We start from the raw sequence: 26,150 nt of genomic DNA on the forward strand, positions 1-26,150 counted from the left end.
GTATGGGTCACATCTCCATGGAAACAAACTAATCCAAAGATTCCAACCTACTCAACACTAGTGTGTTTGCCCCCGCAAGACTGCATTAAAGAACATGGAGTTTTGGGGGACATAATACATCCAAACCAGCACACCCTTTCAGTCATGTGCACCTTCAATACTGATACTTATCATCCCATTAACAAACCATTATCACCCCTGTGCATTCCCATACCCTTAAGTTCAACCTCATTAACAGATACTATACATATTAGGTAATCAGTCCTCCTTCTCTAGCTTCTATCTCTAGGTCCCCTATATTCTACATTTTAAGACACTGATTTTACATTATTCATGGAGTTCATCTTAGTGATAACATACAATGTTTCTCCTTTTGTGTCTGACTTATTTCACCCAGCATTATGTCTTCAAGGTTCATCCATGTTGTCACTTGTTTCAGGACCTCATTCTTTTCTACTGCTGTATAGTGTTCCATCATATGTATATACCATATTTTGTTTATCTACTCATCTCAATTCAATTGAGAGTTGGACTGTTTCCAACTTTTAGCAATTGTGAATAATGCCACTATGAACATAGGCATACAAATGACTGTTTGCATCACTGCTTTCAGATCTTCTGGGTATATGCCAAGTAGTAGAATTGCTGGGTCGTGGGGTAACTCGATATTGAGTTTTCTGAGGAAACAGCAATCTGTCTGCCACAGCAGCTGTAGCATTATACATTCCCACCAGCAATGGATAAGAGTTCCAATTTCTCTATATCCTCTCCAGCATTTGTAGCTTTCTGTTTATTATGGCAGCCATTCTTGTTGGTGTGAGATGATATTTCATTGTGGCTTTGATTTGCATTTTCCTAATAGCTAATGAAGATGAACATCTTTTCATATGTTCTAGCCATTTGTGTTTCCTCTTCAGAAAAATGTCTTTTCAGATCTTTTGCTAATTTTATAATTGGACTGTTTGTACTATTGTTGCTGAGTTGTAGGATTTTTTTATATATGCTAGATATAAATCTTTTATCAGATATATGGTTTCCAAATATTTTCTCCTATTGAGTTGGCTGCCTCTTCACTTTTTTGACAGAGTCCTCTGAGGCACAGAAACTTTTGATTTTCCAGAGTTCCCATTTCTCTATTTTTTGTTTTGTTCCTGTGCTTTGGGTGTAAGGTCTAAGAAGCTACCTCTTATTACTAGGTATTCAATATGTTTCCCTATATTATCTTCTAGGAATATTATGGTACTGGCTTTTATATTGAGGTCTTTGATCCACTTTGAATTAGGTTTTGTATAGGGTGTGAGGTAGGGGTTCTCCTTCATTCCATTGGATATGGATATTCAGTTCTCCCGGCACTATTTGTTGAAGAGACTGTTCTGTCCCAGTTCAGTGGATTTGGGGGCCTTATCAAAAATTAGTTGACCATAGATCTGGGGGTCTGTTTTTGAACTCTCAGTTCAATTCCATTGATCAATATGTCTGTCTTTGTTCCAGTACCATGCTGTTTTTACTACTGTGGCTTTATAGTAGGCTTTAAGGTCAGAAGTGTAAGTCCTCCCACTTCATTCTTTTTTAGAATGCCTTTGGCAATTCAAGGCCCCTTTCTATTCAAAATAAATTTGATAACTAGCTTTTCCAAGTCTGCAAAATAGGTTGTTGGAATTTTGACTGGAATTGTGATGAATCTGTAGATCAATTTGGGTAGGATTGACATCTTAATGACATTTAGCCTTCCTATCCATGAACATGGAATATCTTTCCACTTATTTATATACACCTTTGATTTCTTTTAGTAAAGTTTTGTAATTTTCTGTGTAGAGGTCTGTTCTAGTTTGCTAATGCTGCCAGAATGCAAAACACCAGAAATGCATTGGCTTTTATAAAAGGAGTTTATGTGGTTACATAGTTATACTCTTAAGGCTATAAAGTGTCCAAGGTAACACATCAGCAATCAGGTACCTTCACTGGAGGATGGCCAGTGGTGTCCGGAAAACCTCTGTTAGCTGAGAAGGTGCATGGCTGGCATCTGTTCCAGAGTTCTGGTTTCAAAATGGCTTTCTCCCAGGACGTTCCTCTCTAGGCTGCAGTTCCTCAAAAATATCACTTAGTTGCTTTTGGGGTGTTTGTCCTCTCTTAGCTTCTCTGGAGCAAGAGTTTACTTTCAACAGCTGTCTTCAAACAGTCTCTCATTTGCAGCTACTCTCTCAGCTTCTGTGCACTCTTCAAAGTGTCCCTCTTGGCTGTAGCAAGCTCTCTCCTGTCTGAGCTTATGTAGTGCCCCAGTAGACTAATCAAGGCCCATGCTGAATGGGCAGGGCCACACCTCCGTGGAAATTATCCAATCAGAGTTATCACCCACAGTTGGGTGGGGTGCATTTCCATGGAAACAACCTAATCCAAATGTTCCAACTTAATCCCCACTAATATGTCTGACCCCACAAGATTGCATCAAAGAACATGGCTTTTTCTGGAGGACATTATACGTTCAAATCGGCACAAGGTCTTTTACATCCTTGGTTAAGTTTATTCCTAGATACTTGATTCTTTTAGTTGCTGTTGTGAATGGAATTCTTTTCTTGATTGCCTCTTCAGCTAGGTCATTACCAGTGTATAGGAACATTACTGACTTGTGCATTAATCTTGTAGCCTGCCACTTTGCTGAATTTATTAGCTCAAGTAGCTTTGTCATTGATTTCTCAGGATTTTCTAAATAGATGCACACATCATCTGCAAATAATGACAGTTTTACTACTACTTCTCCAATCTGGATGCTTGTTATTTCTTTTTCTTGCCTAACTGCTCTGGCTAGAAATTCTAGCCCAATGTTGAATAACAGTGTTGACAGCAGGCATCTTTGTCTCATTCCCAATCCTTGAGGAAAGGCTTTGAGTCTCTCACCATTGAGTACTGTAATCACTGTGGGTTTTTCATATATGTTCTTTTTCTTACTAAGGAAGTTTCCTTCAATTTCTACCTTTTGAATCGTTTTTGTCAAAAAAAAGGATGCTGAATTTTGTCGCATAATTTTTCAGCATCTATTGAGATGATCATTTGATTTTTCCCTTTTGATTTGTTAACATGCTGTATTACATTGATTGATTTTCTTATCTTGAACCGCCCTTTCCTTTCTGGAATGATCCCAATTGGTCGTGGTGTATGATTCCTTTAATGTGCCTTTGGGTTCGATTTGGAGGTATTTTGTTGAGAAGTTTTGCATTTATATTTGTTCCAGTTTGCTAATCCTGGTGTTTTGCAAAACTCCAGAAATGGATTGGCTTTTTTTTTTTTAACTTTATTTATCGAAAAATTAGAACAAACAACCAACCAAAAAACCCCAGAACATTTCAAACAAAACAAAGCAAAGGTTTAAGAAAAACAAATAACCTAAAATAACTACTTTGTTTCCAATATTTCCTACCATACCCCCCAAAAATTAATAAACCATATCCAAAGGAATAAGAAAAACAAATAATCTAAAATAACTACATTGCTTCCAACATGTTACTACCATACCCCAAGAAAATTAACAAACCATAATCAAACAAAGGTATAAGAAAAACCAAATAACCTAAAATAACTACATTGAAGCTAATTTTTTAATGTGATAATTTTTTTACTTTATTAGAAAAATTTTAAAAAGGCAATTCAAATAAAAGAAAACAAAGGATTAAGAAAAACCAATAACCTGAAATAACTGTACTGCTTCCAAGTTGTCCCTATCATACCCCAAGAAAATGAACAAACCCTAACAAAACAAAGGAATAAGAAAAACAAATAACCTAACATTGCTTCCAACATGATCCCAAGAAAGTTTGCAAACCGTAATCATTCCTGAGCATTCCCATAACATTGATATTACCCTCAATGGTTTTATGTTTTCTTATTAGATTATCATTCCCCCTTCACTAGTTGCTGTCTATCTCTATGTCCCCTACATTGTACAATATAAAATATTTATTTTACATTTTTCACAGAGTTCACATTATTGGATCAAAAATGGCGGATTAGGAGAGACAGAGGAAAATTCTCTGTGGATTGGCTTTTATAAAGGGGGTTTATTTGCTTACAAAGTTACAGTCTTAAGGCCATAAAGTGCCCAAGGTAAGGAATAAACAGTAGTGTACCTTCACTGGAAAAAGGCCATTGGCATTTAGAAAACCTCTAGTAGCTGGGAAGGCATGTGGCTGGCTTCTGCTTGCTCCCAGGTTGCGTTTCAAAATGGCATTCTCCAAAATGTCTGCATCAGCTTTCAATAGCCATCTTCAAAATGTCTCTCAGCTGCAGCTGCTCTGAGGTCCTTCTGTTTGTGAGCTTTTATAGGGCTTCAGTAAACTAATCAAGACCCACACTGAATGGGTGGGTGACATCTCCATGGAAAAAGCCTAATCCAGATTCCAACCTAATCAACACTTAATACGTTGCTCCCCACAAGATTGAATTAAAGAACATGGCGTTTTGGAGGACATAATACATCCAAACTGGTACAATATTCATTAGTGAGTTTGGCCTGTAGTTTTCCTTTTTTGTAGCAACTTTATCTGGTTTTGGAATTAGAATGATATTAACTTCATAAAATTAGTTAGGTATGTTCCTTTTTCTTCAGTTTTTTGAAAGAGTTTGAGCCAGATTGGCATCAGGTTTTTTTTTTTTTAGAATGTTTGTTAAAATTCCCTTATAAAGCCATGTGGCCCTAGGCTTTTCTTTTTAGGAAGATTTTTGATGACTGATTGGATCTCTTTACTTTTGATTGGTTTGTTGAGGACTTGTATTCTTCTCAGGTCAGTCTAGGTTGTTCATGTGTTACCAGGAAATTGTCCATTTCTCTAAGTTGTCTAGTTTGTTGGTGTGCAGTTGTTCTTGGTATCTCTCATGATTTTTTTAGTTTCTTTGGGATCCATAGTAATGACCCCCCTCTCATTTCTGATTTTTTCATTTGGGTCTTCTCTCTTTTTGATTTTGTCAGTCTAGCTAAGGGTTTGTCAATCTTTTTGATCTTCTCAAAGAATCAACTTTTGGTTTTATTGATTTTCTCTATTGTTTTTTTTTGTCCTCTGTATCATTTATTTCTGCTTTAATCTTCATTATTTCTTTTCTTCTACTTGCGTTAGGGTTCATTTGTTGTTCATTCTTCAGCTTCTTCAGTTGTTCAGTTAGGTCTTTGGTTTTAGCTCTTTCTTCCTTTTTAACATATGAATTTAGAGCTGTAAATTTCCCTCTCAGCACCGCCTGCACTGCATCCCATAGGTTTTGATATGTTATGTTCTTGTTTTCATTCACCTTTAAATAATTACTGATTTCTTTTGCAATTTCTTTTTTGACTCACTGATTCTTTAGGAGTCTGTTTAACCTCCATATATTTGTGCACATTCTGGTTCTTTGGTGGTTATTGATTTCCAGCTGCATTCCATTGCGGTCAGAGAATGTGCTCTGAATAATTTCAGTCTTTTTAAATTTGTTGAGAGTTGCTTTGTGCCCCAGCATATTATCTATCCTGGAGAACTTTCATGAGTGCTAGAGAAGATTGTATGTCCTGGTAGTTTGGAATGTAATGCTCTATATATGTCTGTTAAATCTAACTCATTTATCGAATTGTTTAGGTTCTCAATTTCCTGATTGGTCCTCTGGCTGGTTGTACTATCTTTGGAAGAAAGTGGTGTATTTAAGTCTCCCACTATTATTGTAGAAGCATCTATTGTTCCCTTCAGTTTTGCCAGTTTGTCTCATGTACTTTGGAGCTTCTTGATTGGGTGCATAAACATTTATGGTGGTTATTTCTTCTTGGTGAATTGTCCCTTTTATTAATATATAGTGTCCTTCTTTGTCTCTTATGACATTTTTGCATTTAAAGTCTATTTTGTCTGATATTATAGCTACCACTGCTTGCTTTTGTTGCAGCTTGCATAGAATGTTTTTTCCATCTTTTCACTTTCAATCTCTAAGTTGAGTCTCTTGTATATAGCATGTCGATGGATCATACTTTTTAATCCATTCTACCAGTCTGTATCTTTTAATTGGGGAGTTTAATCCATTCACATTTGAAGTTCTTACTGTAAAGGCAATTTTTGAACCAACCATCTTATTCTTTGGTTTTTATTTGTCAGATATATATTTTTCCCCTCTCTCTCTTTTTTCCCTTTAAGTTGCCTTTACTATTTTTCAGTTCTGTGTCCTTCTACAATCCTCTCTCTGCTTTCTCTATTTTTTTTTTTTTTTCAGCTGGTAGAACTCCCTTTAGTATTTCTTGCAGGGCAGGTCTCTTGTTAACAGATTCTCTTAGCATTTGTTTATCTGTGAAAAGTTTAAACTCTCCCTCACTTTCGTTTTTATTTTTTTGGATTTTATTTCTTTTATTAAAAAAAAAAGCCTCCAGCAAATATGACAAAATGTTAACACTTATAATTCCAAATGGCAACAGTTTATATTATCTTTTTTCCTATCCAAACATCATTTATTTTTTTAATTAAAAAACATTTTTTTTATTGAGATTGTTCAGATACCATAGAAGTATCCAAAGATCCAAAGTGTACAATCACTTGCCCACAACACCACCATACAGCTGTGCATCCATCAACCAGTTATTTTTTTTTCAATTTTTAGAACATTTTTACTACTCCAGAAAAGAAGCAAAGACAAAAAAAAGGAAACTCACATCCTCCCAGACCCCTAACCATGCCCCCCTCCCCCATTATTGATTCATAGTTTTGGTATAGTACATTTGTTACTGTTGATGAAAGACTGTTAAAATACTACTAACTGTAGTATATAGTTTGCAATAAGTATATATTTTTTCCCTATATGCCCCTCTATTATTAACCTCTAGTTATAGTGACATACATTTGTTGTAGTTCGTGAGAGAGATTTCTAATATTTGTATAGTTAATCACAGACATTGGCCACCACAAGATTCACTGTTTCATACATTCCCATCTTTTAACCTCCAACTTTCCTTCTGGTGACATGCGTGACTCTGAGCTTACCCTTTCCACCACCTTCACACACCTTTTAGCACTGTTAAGTTATTCTCATTACATGCTACCATCATCCCTGTCCATTTCCAAATATTTAAGTTCATCCCAGTTGAACATTCTGCTCATAATAAGCAACTGCTCCCCATTCTTTAGCCTCATTCTATATCCTGGTAACTTATATTTCATGTCTATGAGTTTACATGTTATAATTAGTTTATATCAGTGAGACCCTGCAATATTTGCCTTTATGTGTCTGTCTTATTTCACTCAATATAGTGCCCTCAAGGTTTCTTCATCAACCCATTTCTTTTAAGGTTTTGTTCAAACACTATACATTCCGTCCTGAGTAAACAATCATTGGTTCCCCATATAGTCACGTATTTATGTATTGAGCACCATCGCCACTCTCTATATAAGGACATTTCTTCCACAAAGACAGAGGAAGAGTCAAAGAAGGCAGAGAGGCAAAAGAAAAAGGCAAGAGAGAGAGAAAAACAAACAAAAAAACTTGATAGCTAGAAGGTGACAAAAGGAAAGATAGCATTAACTTAAAGTAGAATAAAGTCAGACAACATCAGCAATGCCTGGAGTCCCATACCCTTCCCCTATTCCCCACCCCCCCCATATGCATTTAGCTTTGGTATATTTGCTTTTGTTACATTAAAGGAAGCATAATACAATGTTTCTGTTAATTCTAGCCTCTAGTTTGCTTTGATTGTATTTTCCCCCCAATCCCACCCTATTTTTAACACCTTGCAATGTTGACATTCATTTGTTCTACCTCATGTAAAAACATATTTGTACCTTTTATTACAATCGTTGAGCATCCTAGGTTTCCCTGAGTTACACAGTCCCAGTCTTTATCGTTCGTCTTTTGTTCTGGTGTCCCACATGATCCCAGCCTTCCTCTTTCAAGCATATTCACAATCATCTTTGTTCAGTGTACATTGCTGTGCTACTATCTCCCAAAATTGTTTTCCAAACCTCTCACTCCTGTATTTTCCTTTCTGTCTGCAGTGCTTCCTTTAGTGTTTACTGTAGGACAGGTTTCTTGTTCACAAACTTGGTCATTGTTTGTTTGTCAGAGAATATTTTAAGCTTTCCCTCATATCTGAAGGATAGTTTTTCTGGATATAGGATTCTTGGTTGGTGGTTTTTCTCTTTCAGTATCTTAAATATATCACCCCACTAACTTCTTGCTTCAATGGTTTCTATTGAGAAATCCACACATAGTCTTATCAAGCTTCCTTTGTATGTGATAGTTTCTCTCTTGCTGTTTTCAGGATTCTCTCTTTATCTTTGATGTTTGATAATCTGATTATTAAGTGTCTTGGCGTAGGCCTATTCAGATCTATTCTGTTTGGTGTATGCTGCACTTCTTGGATCCGTAATTTTATGTCATTCATAAGAGATGGAAAATTTTCATTGATTATTTCCTCTATTATTGCTTCTGCCCCTTTTCCCTTCTCTTTTCCTTTTGGGACACCAATGACACGTAAATTCTTGCTTTTTGTTTTGTCTTTAAGTTCCCAGAGACGTTGCTTGTATTTTTCCATTCTTTTCTCTGTCTGTTCTTTTGTGTGTAGGCTTTTAGGTGCCTTGTTCTCCAGTTCCTGAGTGTTTTCTTCTGCCTTTGAGATCTGCTGTTGTATGTTTCCAGTGTGTCTTTCATCTCTTGTTGTGCCTTTCATTTCCATAGATTCCGCCAGTTGGTTTTTTGAACTTTCAATTTCTACCTTATGTACATCCTTTGTTTTCATTATACAGTTCATCTCTTTTGCCATATATTCCCTAAACTTTTTGAATTCAGTTATTATTAGTTGTTTCGATTCCTGTATCACGGTTGAAGTACAAGTTTGTTCCCCTGACTGGGCCATAACCTCATTTTTCTTAGGGTTGGTTGTAGTTTTCTGTTGTCTACGCATGGTTTACTTGGTTACCCCAATCAGGCCTCCCCAGACCAGAATGGGCTAAGATCCCAGAAGGAAGAAATATTCAGTATCTGGTTTCCCTGAGGGTGTGTCTTAGAAAATTGGTACACCCTCTGATGCCTCAGGTCACTGAGCTTTTCTGCCCAGCAGGTGGCTCCTGTTGGCCTATAATTCTTGACTGGTGTAAGTTCTGAATGAAAGGCAGGTAGTAGAGCTGGGCCCCACCCCTTTCCTCTTAGAGAAGATAGACGCCCTAGGGGGAGGTCATTAGCATTTCAATGGTCTCTCTCTGCCTGTGCTGTACCCTTGTCTGGGTCACAGAACTGGGAACTGAAAATGGCTGAGGCTTTCTCCACTGAGTCAAAAAAGGAACAGAGCTAGTCCAAGGCGACCCTCCGGCTCTCCGAGGTCAGTCGTCACCCAAAGCCTCTGTCTACTTGTTGGGGATTTGTACCTCGTAGTGAGCAGTTCACATTCGCTAATTAAAACCCCAGTTGGAGCTCAGCTGAGCTATATTCGCTTGCTGGGAGAAAGCGTCTCTCTGGCACTGCGAGGCTTTGTAGCTCGGGCTGTGGGGGAGGGGTCTCCCGATTTGGATCTGCAGTATTTACTTACAGATTTTATGCTGTGAGCTCGGGCATTCCTCCCAATTGGTGTATGATGAGTGGACAGTCACGTTTGTCCCCCTGCAGTTATTCTGGATTATTTACTAGTTGTTTCTGTTTTTTTTTTAGTTGTTCCAGGAGGGTTACTTAGCTTCCATGCCTCTCTATGCTGCCATTTTAGATCCCTCTATTCTCTCCCTCACTTTTGAAGGAGAGCTGTGGTGAACAAAGAATTGGGGCTAGAAAATCTTCTCTTTCAGAATTTTAATATGTCAGACCACTGCCTTCTCTCCCCTGTGGTGCCTGTTGAGTAGTCAGTAATTAGTCTTATCTGGTTACCTTTGTATGTGGTGAATTACTTCTGTCTTGCTTTCAGGACTTTCTCCTCTTCAGCGTTTGACAGTCTGATTACTGTCTGTCTCAGAGTGGCTCTGTTTGGATTTATTCTATTTGGAGTTCACTGGGCTTCTCTGATTTGCATATGTCTTTTATAAGGGTTGGGATGTTTTCCCCAACTATTTCCTCAAATACTCTTCCTAGCCCTTTACTCTTCTCCTTCTGGGACATCAGTGATTCTTGTGCACCTTGTATTGTCCATCATTTCCCTAAGATCCAGTTCCAATTTTTCGATTTTTTTCTCTGTTTGTTCTTTTGTGTGTTTGCATTCAATTGCTTTGTCCTCTTAGTTATTCTTTCTTCTGCCTGTTCAAATCTGCTATTATATGTCTCTAGTATATTTTTAATTTGATCTACAGTCTCTTATTTCTATAAGATCTGCTATTTTTCTATTTACTCTTTCAGATTCTTCTTTATGTTCTTCTGGTGTCTTCTTGATGTCCTTTCTGTCTTTAGCCAACCCATTGAAGTTGTTTTGGATATTTGTATGTACTTTGATTAATTGCTGCAAGTTGTGTGTATCCTCTGGCTTTTTAGTTTGGTCATTTGGCTTGTACATATCTTCTTGAACCTTCATATGCTTTGTGATTTTCTATTGACTTTGGGGCATTTTCTTATCTTGATAAGGTTATTTTGGGAGATGCAGGATTATTCGGACATTTGTATAAAATTTAGCAGAACCACAGCTTGCTGGGGTGCGCCTTTTCTATCTTCCCAATAGATGTTGCTCTTGTGCCACCTCTTCCCCTTAAGCCACTTTTCCCTGCTGGGCAGGGTCCAAACCAGGTGGAAATCCAATCAGCGCAGCAGTTCTGTGTGCACTGGGGACTGCCAGCTGTGGGGGTGAGGAGTGGGCCCTGTGCAGTTGGGCAGAGAGTCCACTTAAGGTAATCACCAGGCCTTTCAGTGGACCACCTGCGGGCTGTAGGGTTGTGAGTCTCACCTCTCCCAGCCCTCAGTCAGCTCAAAAGTGTCCCACCTCTGAGTCAGCCCCCACGGTTCCTTCCTACCATGCACCCGTGAACCTCTGAGGAGGGAGATTCTCCTTATCTTTTGTGTGGCACCTTGCTTATTCCCACCTCGCACCTTTGGCACACTTCAGGCCTCCATGGAGGAAGTGTACATGCATCAGGTTTTCTGGGTACAGTCAACATAAGTTCACTGGTTCCTGAGTTCCCTCACAAGAGTGCCCAGCTGCCAGGCTGAGAAGGGTTATCTCCCCAGCTAATTGCTGATATGGGTGTGTGGCAGTAGAGAGCTCCTCCCTCCGGTTCTGTTGGTCAGCCCAAAGCTGCCAGTGGTGGTGATAGTCCCAGTTGATTAAACACACCCCATCCTTTCAGATGTAATTTCTCTGGTTTTTCAACCAAGTCTCTACTATATGTTGTAGAGGTCCTTCTCTGCTGTCCAGGTGGTTTTCTGTCTTTTCTCTAGTCATTCCTCAGGGGAGAAGTTCATTCTGCCGCTCCTATTCTGCCATCTTCCCGGAAGTCCTTAGTGTATTTTTAATCTCCATTATTTTGCCTTTCATTCCCATAATTTATGGTTATTTTTGAACTTTCAAATTCCTGTTTATGCTCACACATTGTCTTCTTAATATCCTTTAGGTCTATATCCACCAGTAGTTTATTTTATGCATATTTTCCTTCATCTCCTTGAATTGATGTAAGAGATTTGTTTGAACTACTTTGATTTGTTCCAAATTCTGTATCTCCTTTGAAGTTTTAATTTGTTGCCCTGATTGATCCATGTCTTCCTGTTTCTTAGTATGGCTGTAATTATTTGCTGGTATCTGGGCATCTGATTATTTTGATGTATTAACTCTGAAGGTCATTTTCTCCCTTTTTCCTAGGGTTTTATTGTTGACTGGCTTTGTGTTAAGGCTTTTCTTTGATACTCGATCCAACTTATTCTGGACCTTTAGAGTAGTTCATGTTTAACTGTTCAGATTTTCTCAGCTTTTCTCAGCTTTTCTTCATCTGATTCTTGCCCTGTATGTGTGTTACAATTTTTAAGATGGCCCTGTTGTGTGCAATTGGGCCTCCAGGAAAATGTGTCTTATCCTCTGTTCCTTCTCTGGGAATCTTCATTTGTTCTGTTTGTTTTTGTGCACAATTTTCTTTCCAGTGCCTATGATTTGTTTACATTTTCTACCTCACTCAGTGTCCCTTTTTCATTACACTTTCCTGTTTTAAGCCAGTTCAGTTTCTACCCCCTGCCTCCCTTTTTTTTCCATTAGGCTTTTCTACCTCTGGTTCTTCCACTGCCATTATTTTGCCCTTCATTCCCATAATTTATGTTTATTTTTGAACTTTCAAATTCTACCTCTGTTTCTTCCCCTGCCCTGGCGAGCCAGATGGAGTCAATACAGCAAGGTCTGTTTTCCATTTATGTGGTCTAGCAAACAGACTGGATTGAGTTGGTGTGCCTCTTGCCAATAGTTCTGCTGCAGTCTCTTTTTTCACTGGGCCACTTTTGTTTGTGGCACTCTTCAACCATTTGTGTTCCATCCTGGGTCTTTGCAGACTTAGTTCCCTTTGCCTGGCTATTCAGGAGGTTCTAAATCACTGCTGTGAGTGGTTCTATGGTCTGCATCTGCGACAGGAGGAACCCAGGCCATGCTATGTCTCTGCTACTCCCAAGTTGTGCGTGCTTGAGTGAGGGGGAGGGGCCTGAACTGGCAAGAACAGGATGCAAATTTCCTACCTGATTTTGGTGTTTTCATTTCTTTTTCTTCTGTTCAGCTCTTGTGGAGTCATTCTCCAGGCCGTGTCATACTCCAGGGATCCAAGCAAGTGGAATTTGTCCTTTTATTAGTAGATTCTGAGAATTTTCCTGGAGAATTTTCCAGGAGATGTCTTAACATCACCAAGCTGATAATGTCATTCTTTCATATTCCATTTTATGTCCACTTTTGGCTTATTAGCTTACTTCCTTGTTTTGTTTGTTTGTTTGTTTTAGTGGCTGCTCCAGGGTTTACAAAATGCATCTTTAGTTTATTTCAGTCTACCTTCAAATAATATTATACCATTTCATATACAAGAACATTACAATAGTATAATTCCATTTCCTCCAGTATCACTTTCTGTCTATCTAAAGATATTTTGTAACATATCTTACAGTTCAAGTCTGCTGGCAGTAAATTCTCTCAGCTCTCATATGAATGAACACAATCTCCCTTTCACTTTAAAATTTTGATATTTTCCTTTATAGAGTTTTTTTTTTCTTTCAAGATATTAACAATGTCTCTTAGTTGTCTTCCAGCTTGCAGTTTCTAAGGATAAATCTGTCATTCTTATGTTTACTCCTTTGTTTGTGATGCATCCTTTCTATGGCTGATTTTATGATTTTCTAGTCATTATTGGTTTTCAGTGATTTTAATTATGATGTGCTCCTTGGTGTGATGTTAATAGTGATGTTCCTTGGTGTGATGTTAATTATGATGTTCTTTTGTTTCTTTTGCTTTGGGTTCAGTGAGCATCATATTTGTGGAGTTATGATTTTCATTAATTTTGGCAATCATTTCTTTTAAGTCTCTCCTCCTGGTTCTCCAGTTGTGCATGTATTAGACTGCTTAATGTTGCCTCACAGGTCACATATGGTCTATTCATTCTTTTTCCATCTTTTTCTTTGCCGTGCTTAAATTTGGATAGTTTTTCTTGCTGTCTTCAAGTCTGCTGATCTTTTTTTCTGTGGTGTCTAATCTGCTATCAACCCCATTCAGTGCATTTTTTATTTCTGATACTGTATTGTCTTATCTCTGGAAGTTCTTTTGGGTCTCTCTTTTTTTAAGCTTCCATTTCTTTCATAATGTGTTTATGATTTCTTCTATTTTATTGAACATATGAGGTGTGTTTATAGTAATTCTGTTAACAATCTGGTCTGCTAATTGTATCATTTTCTATTTCTAGTGATTTTTCTCCTTGTTTTAGGTCCTTGTTTCCCACTTTTTACCATGACTGGTAAACTTTGATTGGATAATCGATATTGCAAAATTTACATTGTAGGGTACTGGATTTTTGTTATTTTAAATAGTATTGGACTCTTTTTTTGACATGTAGTTAAGTCACCAGAAGTCAGTTGGATCCTTTCAAGGATTGTTTTTAAGCGTTGTTAGGGTGGGTCCAGAGACGCCTTATCTTTAGGGCTAATTAAGCCCCTTTAGTAGGCCGTGTCCTATCAAGGTCTCTTTGTGAATCCCCACGAGGTCTTTCCACTCTAATTAGTAGGAACATGAACTGTTCCTAGTATGAGTGAGCTCCAGGAATTTTTAGATTTAATGCTTTCAGTAGTTCTTTCTCTTGCCTTGTGTAGTTTTGTCCTATGTATGGTACTCAGATAAAAGCATGAAGGAATCCCTCTGCCTATCTTTGGAACTCTTTCTCTGTGAAGTTCCTTTCTTTCCAGTATTCTTCCCTCTATATATTCTAGCTTTGCAGGCCTCACTGAACTCTAATCTCTGTCTCTCCAGCTCAGTGATACCACTGAGCTGTTTCCCTTCTCTCAAGGATCACAGTTCTACAAGGATCACAGTTCTGCACTGCCAGTTTTCTATTGTTTGAAAGCCAGTGATTCACGTTTTGTCTTGTTTCCTAGTTGTTTAATGCGGGAGGGAGGGGAGAGTAACATAAATCCAGTCCCTGTTACTCCATTATTCAGAAGCAGAAGTGAGAGCCTATACACTTAACACCATAGTAACTCCAGATTTACTAAGTAGTTAGAGGGAGCTGGGGAAGCAAAGCTTCAGAAACTTGAAGAGAACCCTGCAACACCTTGCAGGGATGGGGCAGTGTTCTTCAGGAGGCTATGTATGCTTTGAATCAGGGTCCACTCTATGGTGCCATTTCTCCCATAATCAGGATTCACAGCTCGGAAAGGGAGAAATAAAACTATCCATATTTGCAAATGACATAATTGTCTATTTAGAAAATCCTACAGAATTGTATTAATTAGGGTTCTCTAGGGAAACAGAACCAACAGGAGATATCTATAAGTGAGATTTTATAAAAGTGTCTCACGTAACTGAAGAACAGCCGATGGCATCCAGAATACCTCTATTAACTGTGAAGACATGTGGCTAGCATCTGCTGATCCTTTGCTCCAGGGTTCTGGTTTCACAATGGCTTTCTCCAAAATGTCTCTGGGCTTCTCTCTCTTAGCTTCTCTGAAGCAAACTCTGGGCAAGAATCTCCAAGTGTCAGCTTCCAAGCATCTCTCCAAAAGTCTCTCTTGACTGTTCTTGAGGCATTTTGTCCTCTCTTAGCTCCTCTGGAGCAAATTCTGGGCTAGCATCTCAAAGCATCAGCAAGCATCTGGGTCTGCTGCTTTTAAAGGACTCCAGTAAACTAATCAAGATCCACGCTGAATGGGTGGGGCCACACCTCCATGGAAATAATATAATCAAAAGTATCTCCATGGAAACAACCTACTCCAGATATCCTACAAGATTGGATTAAAACATGGCTTTTGGGGGAACATAATATATCCAACTGGCACAAGAATTTACTGAAAAAAATTCCTAGAGCTAATAGTTCAGCAAGGTTGCAGGATACAAGATTAACAATCAAAAATCAATTTTATTTTTGTATAATAACAGTGAGCACTGGACACAAATTAAAAATATACTATTTGCAGTCACTCAAAAATTAAGTACTTTGTTAATCTAACAAAAATATGTTCAGGATTTCAATGCTGACAACTACACGATGCTGATGAAAGAAATTACAGAAAATCTAAATAAACGGAGAGACATAGAGTGTTCATGGATTGAAAGACTCAACATAGTACAAATATCAGTACTTCCCAAATTGACATACAGCTTTAATACAGTTTGTATCAAAATCCCAGCAAGATTTTTTGTAGATATAGTCAAGATTCTTCTTCAATGTATTTGGAAAGGCAGAGGAGCTATAATAGTTGAAACAATTTTGAAAAAGAAGACTTATAATTTTGAAAAAGGACTTATAATTTAGCTACAGTATTTAAGACTGTATGGTATTGCAGAGGGATGAACACACAGAGCAATGGAACAGAACAACCAGAAATAGACCTACATAAATATGCACAATTTATTTTTAACAAAGTTGCAAAAGCAATCCAGTGTAATTTTCAACAATGGTGCTGGAGCAGTTGGACAGCCATAGTTAAAAATTTATGAACCTCAACCTAAGTCTCACACTTTATTCAAAAATCAACTCAAAATGGATCATGAACTTTTCAAAAAGTAAAATGTAAAACTATAAAACTATTAGGGAAAAGAAACATGAAAAAAATCTTCAGGATCTAGGGCTAGGCAAAGAGTTCTCAGACTTGGTAACAGAAGCATAAATCATAAAAATAAAAGTTGATAAACTGGACTTCATCAAAATTTTTGCTCTGCAGTAAAATCTCATTAAGAGGATGAAAAGACAAACTACACAGTGGAAGAAAAATATTTGCCAATCTCATATCTAACACTAGTATCTCGAATATAAAAGAACTCTAAAATCTCAATAGTAAGAAAATCCAGTTAGAAAATGGGCAAAAGACTTAACAGACATTTCATCAAAGAGGATCTATAGATGGCAAATAAGTACATGAAAAGATGTTCAATATCACTAGCCAGTGAGGAAATACAAATTAAAACTTGAATGAGATATCACTACACAACTACCAGAATGACTAAAATAAAAAATAATGACCAAGGATGGGGAGAAACTGGGTCACTCATACATTACTGGTTTTATCAATGCAATATCATTTTGACTATCCCTGGGAATATCAGTTACAGTTTGTTTGAAATTATCTTCTATTTCCTACATTGACTATTTTGAGCTATTTGCATAGTTTTTTTTTTTAGTTTGGTTCCCCTGTTTTGAACTGATTTCCTCAAAAGACCAGTAAATTTTGTTGCTTGCTTATGGTTTTAGTGATTTTTGAGTAACCAGTAATGTTGTCTGGTATGAGCTATCTCAGCAGTTGCATGAGTCACTATTTGATGTTTTCCCCTCCCTCCTAGCCCTTAAACCAAGGCAGATAGCCATGAACGCCCAAGGGCAAGCTTTGTTCTTGCTGTGGTGAGAAGCTGGGAGCTAAGCTTCCCCAGCCTCTGCCCTTGACTGAGGAGGCTGAACGGCAGCTATGCCCAATTTTACCTAACATACCACCCAAAGTAAGTTAAGCCTGGGAATGAATACTGCATTAGCAAGATTTTTTAAAATACTGCTACTTAATGCTGGTGATGGTGTGATAAGATAGTTTTTTATACCACTGGTATAAAAAATTTATACCACTTTCTGGAAAGTAATTAGGCAGAGTCTAAAAAAGGCTTTTAAAATTTTCATTCTCTTTGGTCTAATACTCATATTTCTAGAAGTCTAAAAGAATTAGAGAAGTGGACATGGATTTATATTTAGAGATCTTAATTACAGTGTTACATTAGGGGAAAGTTGGAAACAATCTAAATGATTTACAGAAGAGGAAATGGTATGTCAGTTGTGTTGCAGCTAAATGATGGAATATTTTGCAGCCAATTTACAAATGCTTAATGACATGGAGAAATGCTTATGATACAATGTTGAATGAAAAAATCGGTATATTTTATAGACAGTGTAATCCTTCTTTATTAAAAAAAAAAAGAAAAAGGAAAGCATTTTTGTATATGGTAAAAAGACCAGAAATGAATACAACAGATCATCAGTGGTAGGCTTCTGGGTGATGTGTTTTATTTTTTTTCTTCTTTTAAACTCTTTTGTATTTTTCAAATTTTCTACAGTGAGTCTTTGTGACATTTATAAAACAGTAAATGGGAAACTCTCCCCTCACCTTACATTGTTTAAAAAAAGAACCTTACTTTGGAATTTGTAGGCAGAAAGGGGTTTGTTAGGATTGAATTTGCCAATTATCATAATGTGCAAATGGGTTTTGAATTCTCCAGCTTTTCACATTGTTTAGTGAGCATGGCTGCCGTTGCCAGCCCTCACAAATGAGCTTCACTGTGGCCCATCTGCTGCTCAGGCTCAGCTTGGCTGACACAGATTTATTTCATTTCTTTCCTAAATTTGGCAACATTTTCTTCTTTTCTCATTATCATAGCTGGGATTCAGTACCAGTATTACTCATTTTGTTTACCAGTTTGTTGTTTTCTTTTGTTCTATTTTGTGAAGGCAAAGAAGCCAAAAATGGGAATTCTGTCTTCTGAAAATGCAGTGCTTGTCCTTTGGGATCTTGAGCTTGTCTTGCTAAAGTGCTGTTTTGACACTTGCAAGCCATTTCAATTGTTTTGATAGGTAGAAAGCTTCCTAGTGTATTTTTCAAAGAACTTAGCATTTCCCTCCTAATCCCTTCCACCCCATGAAAATTTGAAAATAGTTCCAAATAGAAATTGTAAACATTAGCCTTGAGCTACACTTTCCATCTAGTGTATGGTGCATTTTTTTTTTTTTTTTTTTTTTTTTTTGTAACTGAAGGATCATGTCGTTCATTTCATCTTCCTCATTAATACAGAAGCACAGGGTGTGAGGCTTAAGTTTTGTCCCAAGCACCCTATGCTTAAGAAGGGATTTTCAACTGAATTGTATTTTACAGAGCACTGGGGTAGTCAACCAGATTGCTAAAAAGTTCTCAAGTGAAATTTCTGAACTGTTGAAATTGTCTTAGAGATTTCTTGAGTGGATCTGTTAGGATAGGATGGTTGCTGCTGAGACTCTTTGTGCCTGATACTTTGTTTTTTTTGAAGAGCTATTCCTTGTACAACTTTGTGCTACTTTTCTCTCTAGGTTACCCTGAAGAGACTTACCCAGTTTATGACCTTTCAGATTGCATCAAGCATAGGCAAGAAACAATCCTGGTGGATTACCCTGACCCAAAAGAGCCTTCTGCTGAAGAAATAGCTGAAAGAATGGGAGTGCTAGAAGAAGAAGAATCAGACCGTTGGGTTTGGGAAAGTCTTCCCACTGACCCCAGAACGCAGGAAGATAATTCTGTTACTCTGCATGACCGAAAGCCAAAAACATGTTCCTGCTGTTTTCATGAAGAGGAGGATCCTGCTATCTTGGCAGAGAATGCTGGATTCAGTGTAGACAGCCACAGTGAGCAAGAGGAAACCAAAGAGGAATGGCCTCAAGATTTCAAGGATGAAGGGCTGAGCATCAGTGTTGATAAAGCATATACACATGGCATGTTGAGGAAGCGGAACCCCCAGGGTTTAGAGTGAAAACACCCAATTTGGTGAAGTATCCATTACTCTAGTCCCACGGTAACCCTACTCCCCTCTCAGATTTCATCCTCGGCTCTGTAATTCATTGTGTCTGTTCAAATATTGTAGCTGTCAGGCTGCTACCATGGATATTATATATCCTTTCTCGTGCTCACATACCTGTCACTTTATAAAACTTTGTAGAGATTAGTGTGAACACAAGACAGCCTCACTCTTTCTCTTCCGGCATGTCCCCTATCAGAGAAGTTGATCCACAGAGTATGTTTGGTCTATCACAATTAGAGATGGGATTACTCAGGCAAAGGTCCAACTCTTCCTGCTAGGAGTAACAGTTTATGTGTGAATGAATATCAGCTTACAGGTGATGACTGAAGGCTGTAGGACTGAAGACTGTAGACTCCCAGATGTCTTATTCTTTGGGCCTTGAGCCAGGGTAGTGGTCCCCTGGGAAGAACAGAGCATTTCATTTGTGGGGATGATGGGCCCAGAGCAGGATAAAACTCTTCTCTGAACCGAAGCCTCTCCCTCACAGGAAGGGCCCTTCTAGGAGCACTGATGCTGCCTCAGACATCTTTGTTTTTTCCTCCAGAGTAGCAGAAGACTCCAGCTGACCTGCTCTGCTTAACCCAGAGTCACCTTTTTACTTCTGGTCTTCATTGGCTGGAGGAAGCTTTAGTCTTTGCCCTGCAGTGCCAACATGTGAGGCTGCAGGGAGGTCTGCGCAAGGGTGGCAGTCCTGTCGTGAGGACCTCAGAAGTCCAGGAAGCTAACAACAGGGGCAAAAACCTTGAATGTTGTGCCTTCCGGGTAATTTGTTCTCATAGCCACGTAAATTGAAACAGAAATGTGGACTGAGCTTGCATACCCAGCTTGCCAGCCCAACAGGGAAGCTGCGGAGTGTGTCTGTTGAGGAAAACAATATAGCAGTGCATGGAGGAAGAGACCATTTGTTTATATTTGGATATCTGAGTCTTTTGAGAGAGTGGGAGAATAGGAGGTAGATTGGGACAGGGTGGCTTTTGACCAAGCTAAAGCCTTATCTCCTGAACTGCCCATCTCTTACATGTTTTCTTGCAACAAGATGGCACAAATGAATTCTATTTAGCAAGAAGAATGAGTCAATTCATAATTCACATGCAAAACTTCAGAGTTTAAAGGAGGCATGTTCCCTGAGGACATTCCTAATCATGAAATGTGAAAGGTATGAAAATTAACAAATAATGTAAAGGTGTATTAGTGGCTTTTAGAGTTCCAGTGTGCCTGGCCTGAATAAGATGCCAGGAAAGAGTTAAATCACACATACAAACATGTAAGGCCTCTGTCAGAAGATACGGGATCATATCAGGATTATCAGTTAACTGAATACAGAGAAAAGTCATTAAAGATTAAGTCTATAGAATGTACATACATCTGCCTTTCATTGTCAAGTTTGTAGTTTAAAGGGTACTAAAGACAATCAGGATGTAATACTAAAGGGGAAGAATAAGGTGGGTGCTCTTTACTGTTTCGATAAATTGTTATTTCCCTTAATTCATCACGAGGGGATAATTATGAGGTGAGTTCTGAGTCCTGGTTCAAAGGTTAAAAATCTCTTTTCCCTTAGAATGCAATTCCCTTATTAGAAATAGACACTTTTGTTTCCTTCTAGTTTATTCATTAATTTAACAGACATTGCTGAGTGCTAAGCACTGGGAAGAAAAGACTTTTCCTATTCTCAAAAATAAAAAAAAAATAGTTTAACATGGGAGCTTGCCAGGTAAAATGAACCATGAACTGTACTAGAGACAGAGTAGTATAGTGCTTAAGATCATGAATTCTGCAGGCAGAAAAATGTGAGTCCTAATCCCATACCTGTATATTCTTGTTGTGAGATCTTGGTCAGCTTCTTAACTCCTCTGAGCCTTGGCTTTATCATTTATAAAATAGGAGTAATAGAAGTCCAGTTCTCACAGTGTTGTTATGAGGGTAAAATGAAATAATTAGTGCATGTAAAACAGCATTGGCCTATCTCATACATGATAACCACTCAGTAAATGGTTGCTATTTTATTTTTATTATACAAGGTCTCATGCTGTAATAGAGATATGGACCCAAAACTACAGGAATACAAAGGAGAGAGACATCATTTTTGCTGAAATACATCCAAGAAGACTTCACAGAGGAAGTGGGCCTTGAAGCATGCTAAGAATTTCTCCAGGCAGACAAGGAAGGGAAAAGACATTCTTGGCAGAAAGAACAGTGTTGGACAAGGCAGAGGGGTATGACAGTACAGGCCTACCTCATTTTATTGTGCTTTACAGATACTGCATTTTTTTTTACAAATTGAAGGTCTGTGGCAGCCCTCATCAAGCAAATCTCTTGGCACAATTTTTCCAGCAGCATGGGCTCACTTCATGTCTCTGTGTCACATGTTAATTAAGGTATGTACAGTTTTTTTAGACATAATGCTATTGCATACTTAATAGACTACAGTATAGTATAAACATAACTTTTATATGTACTGGGAAACCAAAAAATTCGTGTGGCTCTTTATTGTGGTGGTCTGGAACCAAATCCACAATAGCTCAAAGGTGTGCCTATATATGCTATGTTCAAGTATTCTAATAAGGTTGGCACATAAAGTGTCACAAGGTGTCACAAAACCAACCCTTTGAGTGTTAGTCTTTGGAAACATTTGGGTTATGGCAATAGTCCTTGCCCAAAATACCCAGTCCTCAAGATGGCTCTTGCTGCCCTAGCTCTTGATTGGTTTATAGAGCAGGAATTTTGGTGTACCTTTCAGTCTTTCAGACTGGGCAATCTTTTTTTTTTTATTTTCTACAAGTAGTTATTTTATTCTTCAGAGTAACAATTGTATGTGACATAGACTCTGGAATGACTAAAGTCTTGGGACTGGTTTTGTTGCCATGCCTGCTGTCTCTTTCCTCAAGGTCCTTATTTCTCAGAACTGGTCTGGACTTGAATTTTACTAGCCCTGGCACTAGGTCTGCAGTGACCTTTGGGCACTGTGGCAGAGCATACACATCATACCTCTGGTCTAGAAAATACCTGGCTCATCTGGGACTATGACTGGCAAATTAGATGGGTGATACAGTCAGAGGATTCCCTCTCCTTGTCAGAGAAAACAACAGGAACACAAGCAAACCATGTGTTATGCTGGGCCCAGGTAAGCGTGCTGTGGAGTTGAGGCATATTGGACCTCCAGAAGAGATGGCCTGTGAGAATCACACTCTGTACCTTCTATAGCCTGGGTGACCAAATAACTTGACCAAACTGGGACACTTTGGAGAAAGGAAGCTTAGTAATTATGCCAGGACAATAGGTATAAACCAGAACTGGCCTAGACAAGATGGCTTCAACTGAAGTTGCAAGGTAGCAGAGTAGGGATTTTTAAAAATCACTCCTGCCACTAGAAAAATGATCTGAAGAAAAGAGATTAGAATGAACTAGGTGGTAACCCTGGAACCAGAATGGACATCTAGAACAATTGCCGAGGGGTCACGGTAAGCACGAGGCTGCCTAAAGTACAGCTTTTGTAAATGAAGTGTGAACAAGTGATCAGCCCTCATTTCTCAGAACATTGCAGTGGCTGTGAGCAATGTGGCCCGGACTCCAGAACGGCCAGCTGGGGGGGCGGGCAGGACTGGCAGAGGAAACTGCAACACCATTGTTCCCATACTCAGAGAAACTGCAGTTAGTGACAACTCCATCATGGCCCCCAGCGTATATTCCTCTACCCCCAAGGCCAGCAGCTTCGGATTGGCCAGATTCTCACCTGGCCAGCTGCTATGGACTGGGAAAGACAGGGAGGTCCTCCTCCCAGGAAAAGAGAGGGGTGCGGCACAGTCTTGCTCCAACTGTCAGCCGGTGAAGTTTATCCTCTGGGTCCTGCAGCCTTGACTCTTCCAGGCAGGAGCCCGGGGTACCTGCAGTAGACTAGGAGAGTTGGGTAAGCCCTCCCACCTGGAACAGAGGAAGATGCTGCACTGTTGGTCTGTGAAGTTGGACTGCAGGGTTCATCCCTGGTCCTTTCTGGACAAGTGCCCACAGCACTGTGATACCATTATTTCCACCTGCCTTAGAAACAGAGGGCTAAAAAATAACATACCTTGGTAGGGCTGTGGGGAATAGGTTGCCAAAGAGCTCCGCCTGCAGTCTTGGGAAGACGCTTTCCTGACTTTATCCCCAGGGCCTTTTGGAACTGTTCTGCAAACCCTTTGTAGAATCCTGGTCATGTTTTGGCTGAAATACTGAAGAATCAAGTGTCAAGAAAGACCTTTAATATAAACCCAACTAACAACAATATCTTAACAAGGTAACTGACTTTCAAAGTCAGATGCCAGCAAAAAATTCCAAGACATACTAAGAAACAAGAAGACAGGGCCAATTAAAAACCAGAGGAGATACAAAATTTGGAATAACTAATCAAGGATGTTCAAACAAATTAAATAATTTCAACAAGATGGCTAAAGAGATAAAGTATATTAAGGAGACACTAGGAAAGCATAAAGAAGACTATGAAGGAATACATAGACACTGTAGATGAAACTAAAATATACTAGAGACACACAACAGCAGATTCAAAGAGGCAGAAGAAGAGAGCAAACCAGTTTGAGCACGGTCTCAGGGAAATGATTGACAACATTGAAGTGCACAAAGAAGCACAACGTACTCCAAAAATCAATCCAAATAGACCTATTCCAAGACACGTACTAATCACACTTTCAAATGCCAAAGGGGAGAATCTTGCAAAGAGCAAGAGAAAAGTGATTCACCACATACAAGACTAGTTGCTGACTTGTCATCAGACACAATGAAGGTGAGTATACAGTATATTTAAGATACTGAATGAGAAAAATTACCAGTCTAGAATTCTCTAACAAGGCTGTCCTTCAAAAATGAGGTAGTTTCAAATATTCACATATGAACAGAGGCTGAGAGAGTTTAATAAGACACCTGCCCTACAAGAAACACTAATGGGAATTCTTCCAGCTGAAGAGATGAGACGGGAGACAGAGGCTTGGAGGAGAGTATAGAAATGAAGATCATCAGTAAGGGTTACCAAAAGGATAAAAAGAGAAGAAATTAGGGCAGACAAATAAACGCCAAAGTATAAAATGGTCAAAGTAAGGACAGCTTTTACAGTAATGACATTGAATGTTAATAGACTAAAATCTCCAGTCAAAAGACAAAGATTGGCAGAATGGATAACTAACTATATGCTATTTACAGGAGACTCACTTATACAAATAAGTTTACCTTCTTTTTCTTGGAGAACTTGAGGGAAAGCTGTAGACAGGAAGAGAAGAAAACTTCTTCAGCATTATAAAGGGCATATATGAAAAACCTACAGCTAACATCATACTCAATGGTGAGAGACTGAAAGCTTTCCCTCAAGACCGGAAACACGACAAGGTTGCCACTGTCACCACCGTTGTTATTCAACATTGTGCTAGAAGTTCTAGCTAGAGCAGTTCGGCAAGGAAAAAAAAAATTAAAGGCATCCAAATTGGAAAGGAAGAGTAAAATTTTTACTGTTTGCAGATGACATGTTCCTATATTTAGAAAGTCCTCCCAAAATTATGACAAAGCTACTAGAGCTAATAAACAAGCGAGGTGGCAGGATCCAAAATCAGCACACAAAAATCAGTAGTGTTTCTGTACACTAGTATAATGAGCTATTTGAGGAGATAGTTGCTATTTTGAATGGAATTTTTTTCTTGACTAAAAGAATCAAATATTTAAGAATAAACTTAACCAGGGATATAAAGGCCCTGTACATAGAAAACTATAAAGCACTGCTAAAAGAAATCAAAGACCAAAACAAAGGGAAAGACATTCTGTGTTCATGTAGTGGGAGGCTTAATGTCATTAAGATGTCAATTCTGCCCAAATTGATCTACAGATTCAATGAAATACCAATCCAAATTTCAATAGCCTACTTTGCTGAAATGGAAAACTGCAAATTTATTAGAAAGGGAAGGGGGCCTTGAAGCCAAGAACATCTTGAAAAAGAAGAATGAAGTGGGAGAACTCATGCTTCCTGAATTTAAAGCATATTTTAAAGCCACAGTGGTCAAAACAGCATGGTACTAACATAAAGATAGACATATTCATCAGTGATATAGAATTGAGAGTTCAGAAATAGACCCTCAGATCCGCGGTCAGTTGTTTTTTATAAGGCTCCCAAGCCCACTCAACTGGGACAGAGCAGTCTCTTCAATAAAGGATGCAAGAGAACTGGGTATCTGTATGCAAAAGAATGAAGGACACCTATCTCACTTCCTATACAAAAAATTAACTCAATCCATCAAAGATCTAAATATGAGACAGTACCATAAAACTTCTAGAAGAAAAGGTAGGGTAACATCTTCGATTAGTGATAGGCTGTAATTTACCCAAAGCACAAGAAATGAAAGAAAAAAAAAGATAAACGGAACCTCCTCAAAATTGAATACTTCCGTGCTTCAAAGGATTCTGTCAAATGGTGAAAAGACAGGCAATTCAATAGGACACATATCTGATAGGGATTTGATATCCTGATTATACAAATAAATCCTACACCTCAACAGTAAAAACACAACCCAATTAAAAAATGGGCACAAGACTTCAACAGACATTTTCCAAACAGGAAATTCAAATAGCTAAAAAGCACATGAAAAGATGCTCATCTTCACTAGCTATTAGGGAAATACAAATCAAACCAAAATGAGAACATTTCACACCTAGTAGAATGGCCACTATTAAATGGGAAACTATAGGAGTCAGAGAGGATAGTAGAAACACTGATTCACTGCTGGTGGAAACGTAAAATGGTACAGTTGTGATGAATGCACAACTATGTGATGATAATGTTTGCAGGAGATATATACAGCCATTGATTGTATACTTGAATGGATTGTATTGTGTGTGGATATATCTCAATAAAATTGCATTTAAAAAGGTGGGAGATGATTTGGCAGTTCCTCAGAAAGCTAAATGTAGAGTTGCCCCATGATCCAGGAATCCCACTACTTGGTGTATACCCAGAACTAAAAGCAGGGATGTAGATACTTTC

General features: G+C 38.5%; 1 protein-coding gene across 9 annotated transcripts in view; it reads left to right on the forward strand.

Moving 5' to 3' along the window:
- The window catches only part of RIC3 (RIC3 acetylcholine receptor chaperone), a 151,850-nt gene extending 127,237 nt beyond the window's left edge, over positions 1-24,613 (forward strand). For 5 of the 9 annotated variants that reach the window (XM_037840073.1, XM_037840069.1, XM_037840074.1 and 2 more), the window contains one exon: positions 18,654-24,613. In XM_037840073.1, the coding sequence (XP_037696001.1) occupies positions 18,654-19,090 (437 nt within the window). In that variant the 3' untranslated portion in view covers positions 19,091-24,613. The remainder of the gene's footprint in view (positions 1-18,653) is intronic. The other 4 variants (XR_005217444.1, XR_005217443.1, XM_037840070.1 and 1 more) reach the window with 4 other exon arrangements.
- The last annotated feature ends 1,537 nt before the right edge of the window (positions 24,614-26,150 follow it).

The sequence above is a fragment of the Choloepus didactylus genome, chromosome 6 (genome assembly GCF_015220235.1).
Source record: "Choloepus didactylus isolate mChoDid1 chromosome 6, mChoDid1.pri, whole genome shotgun sequence".
NCBI lineage: Eukaryota > Metazoa > Chordata > Mammalia > Pilosa > Megalonychidae > Choloepus > Choloepus didactylus.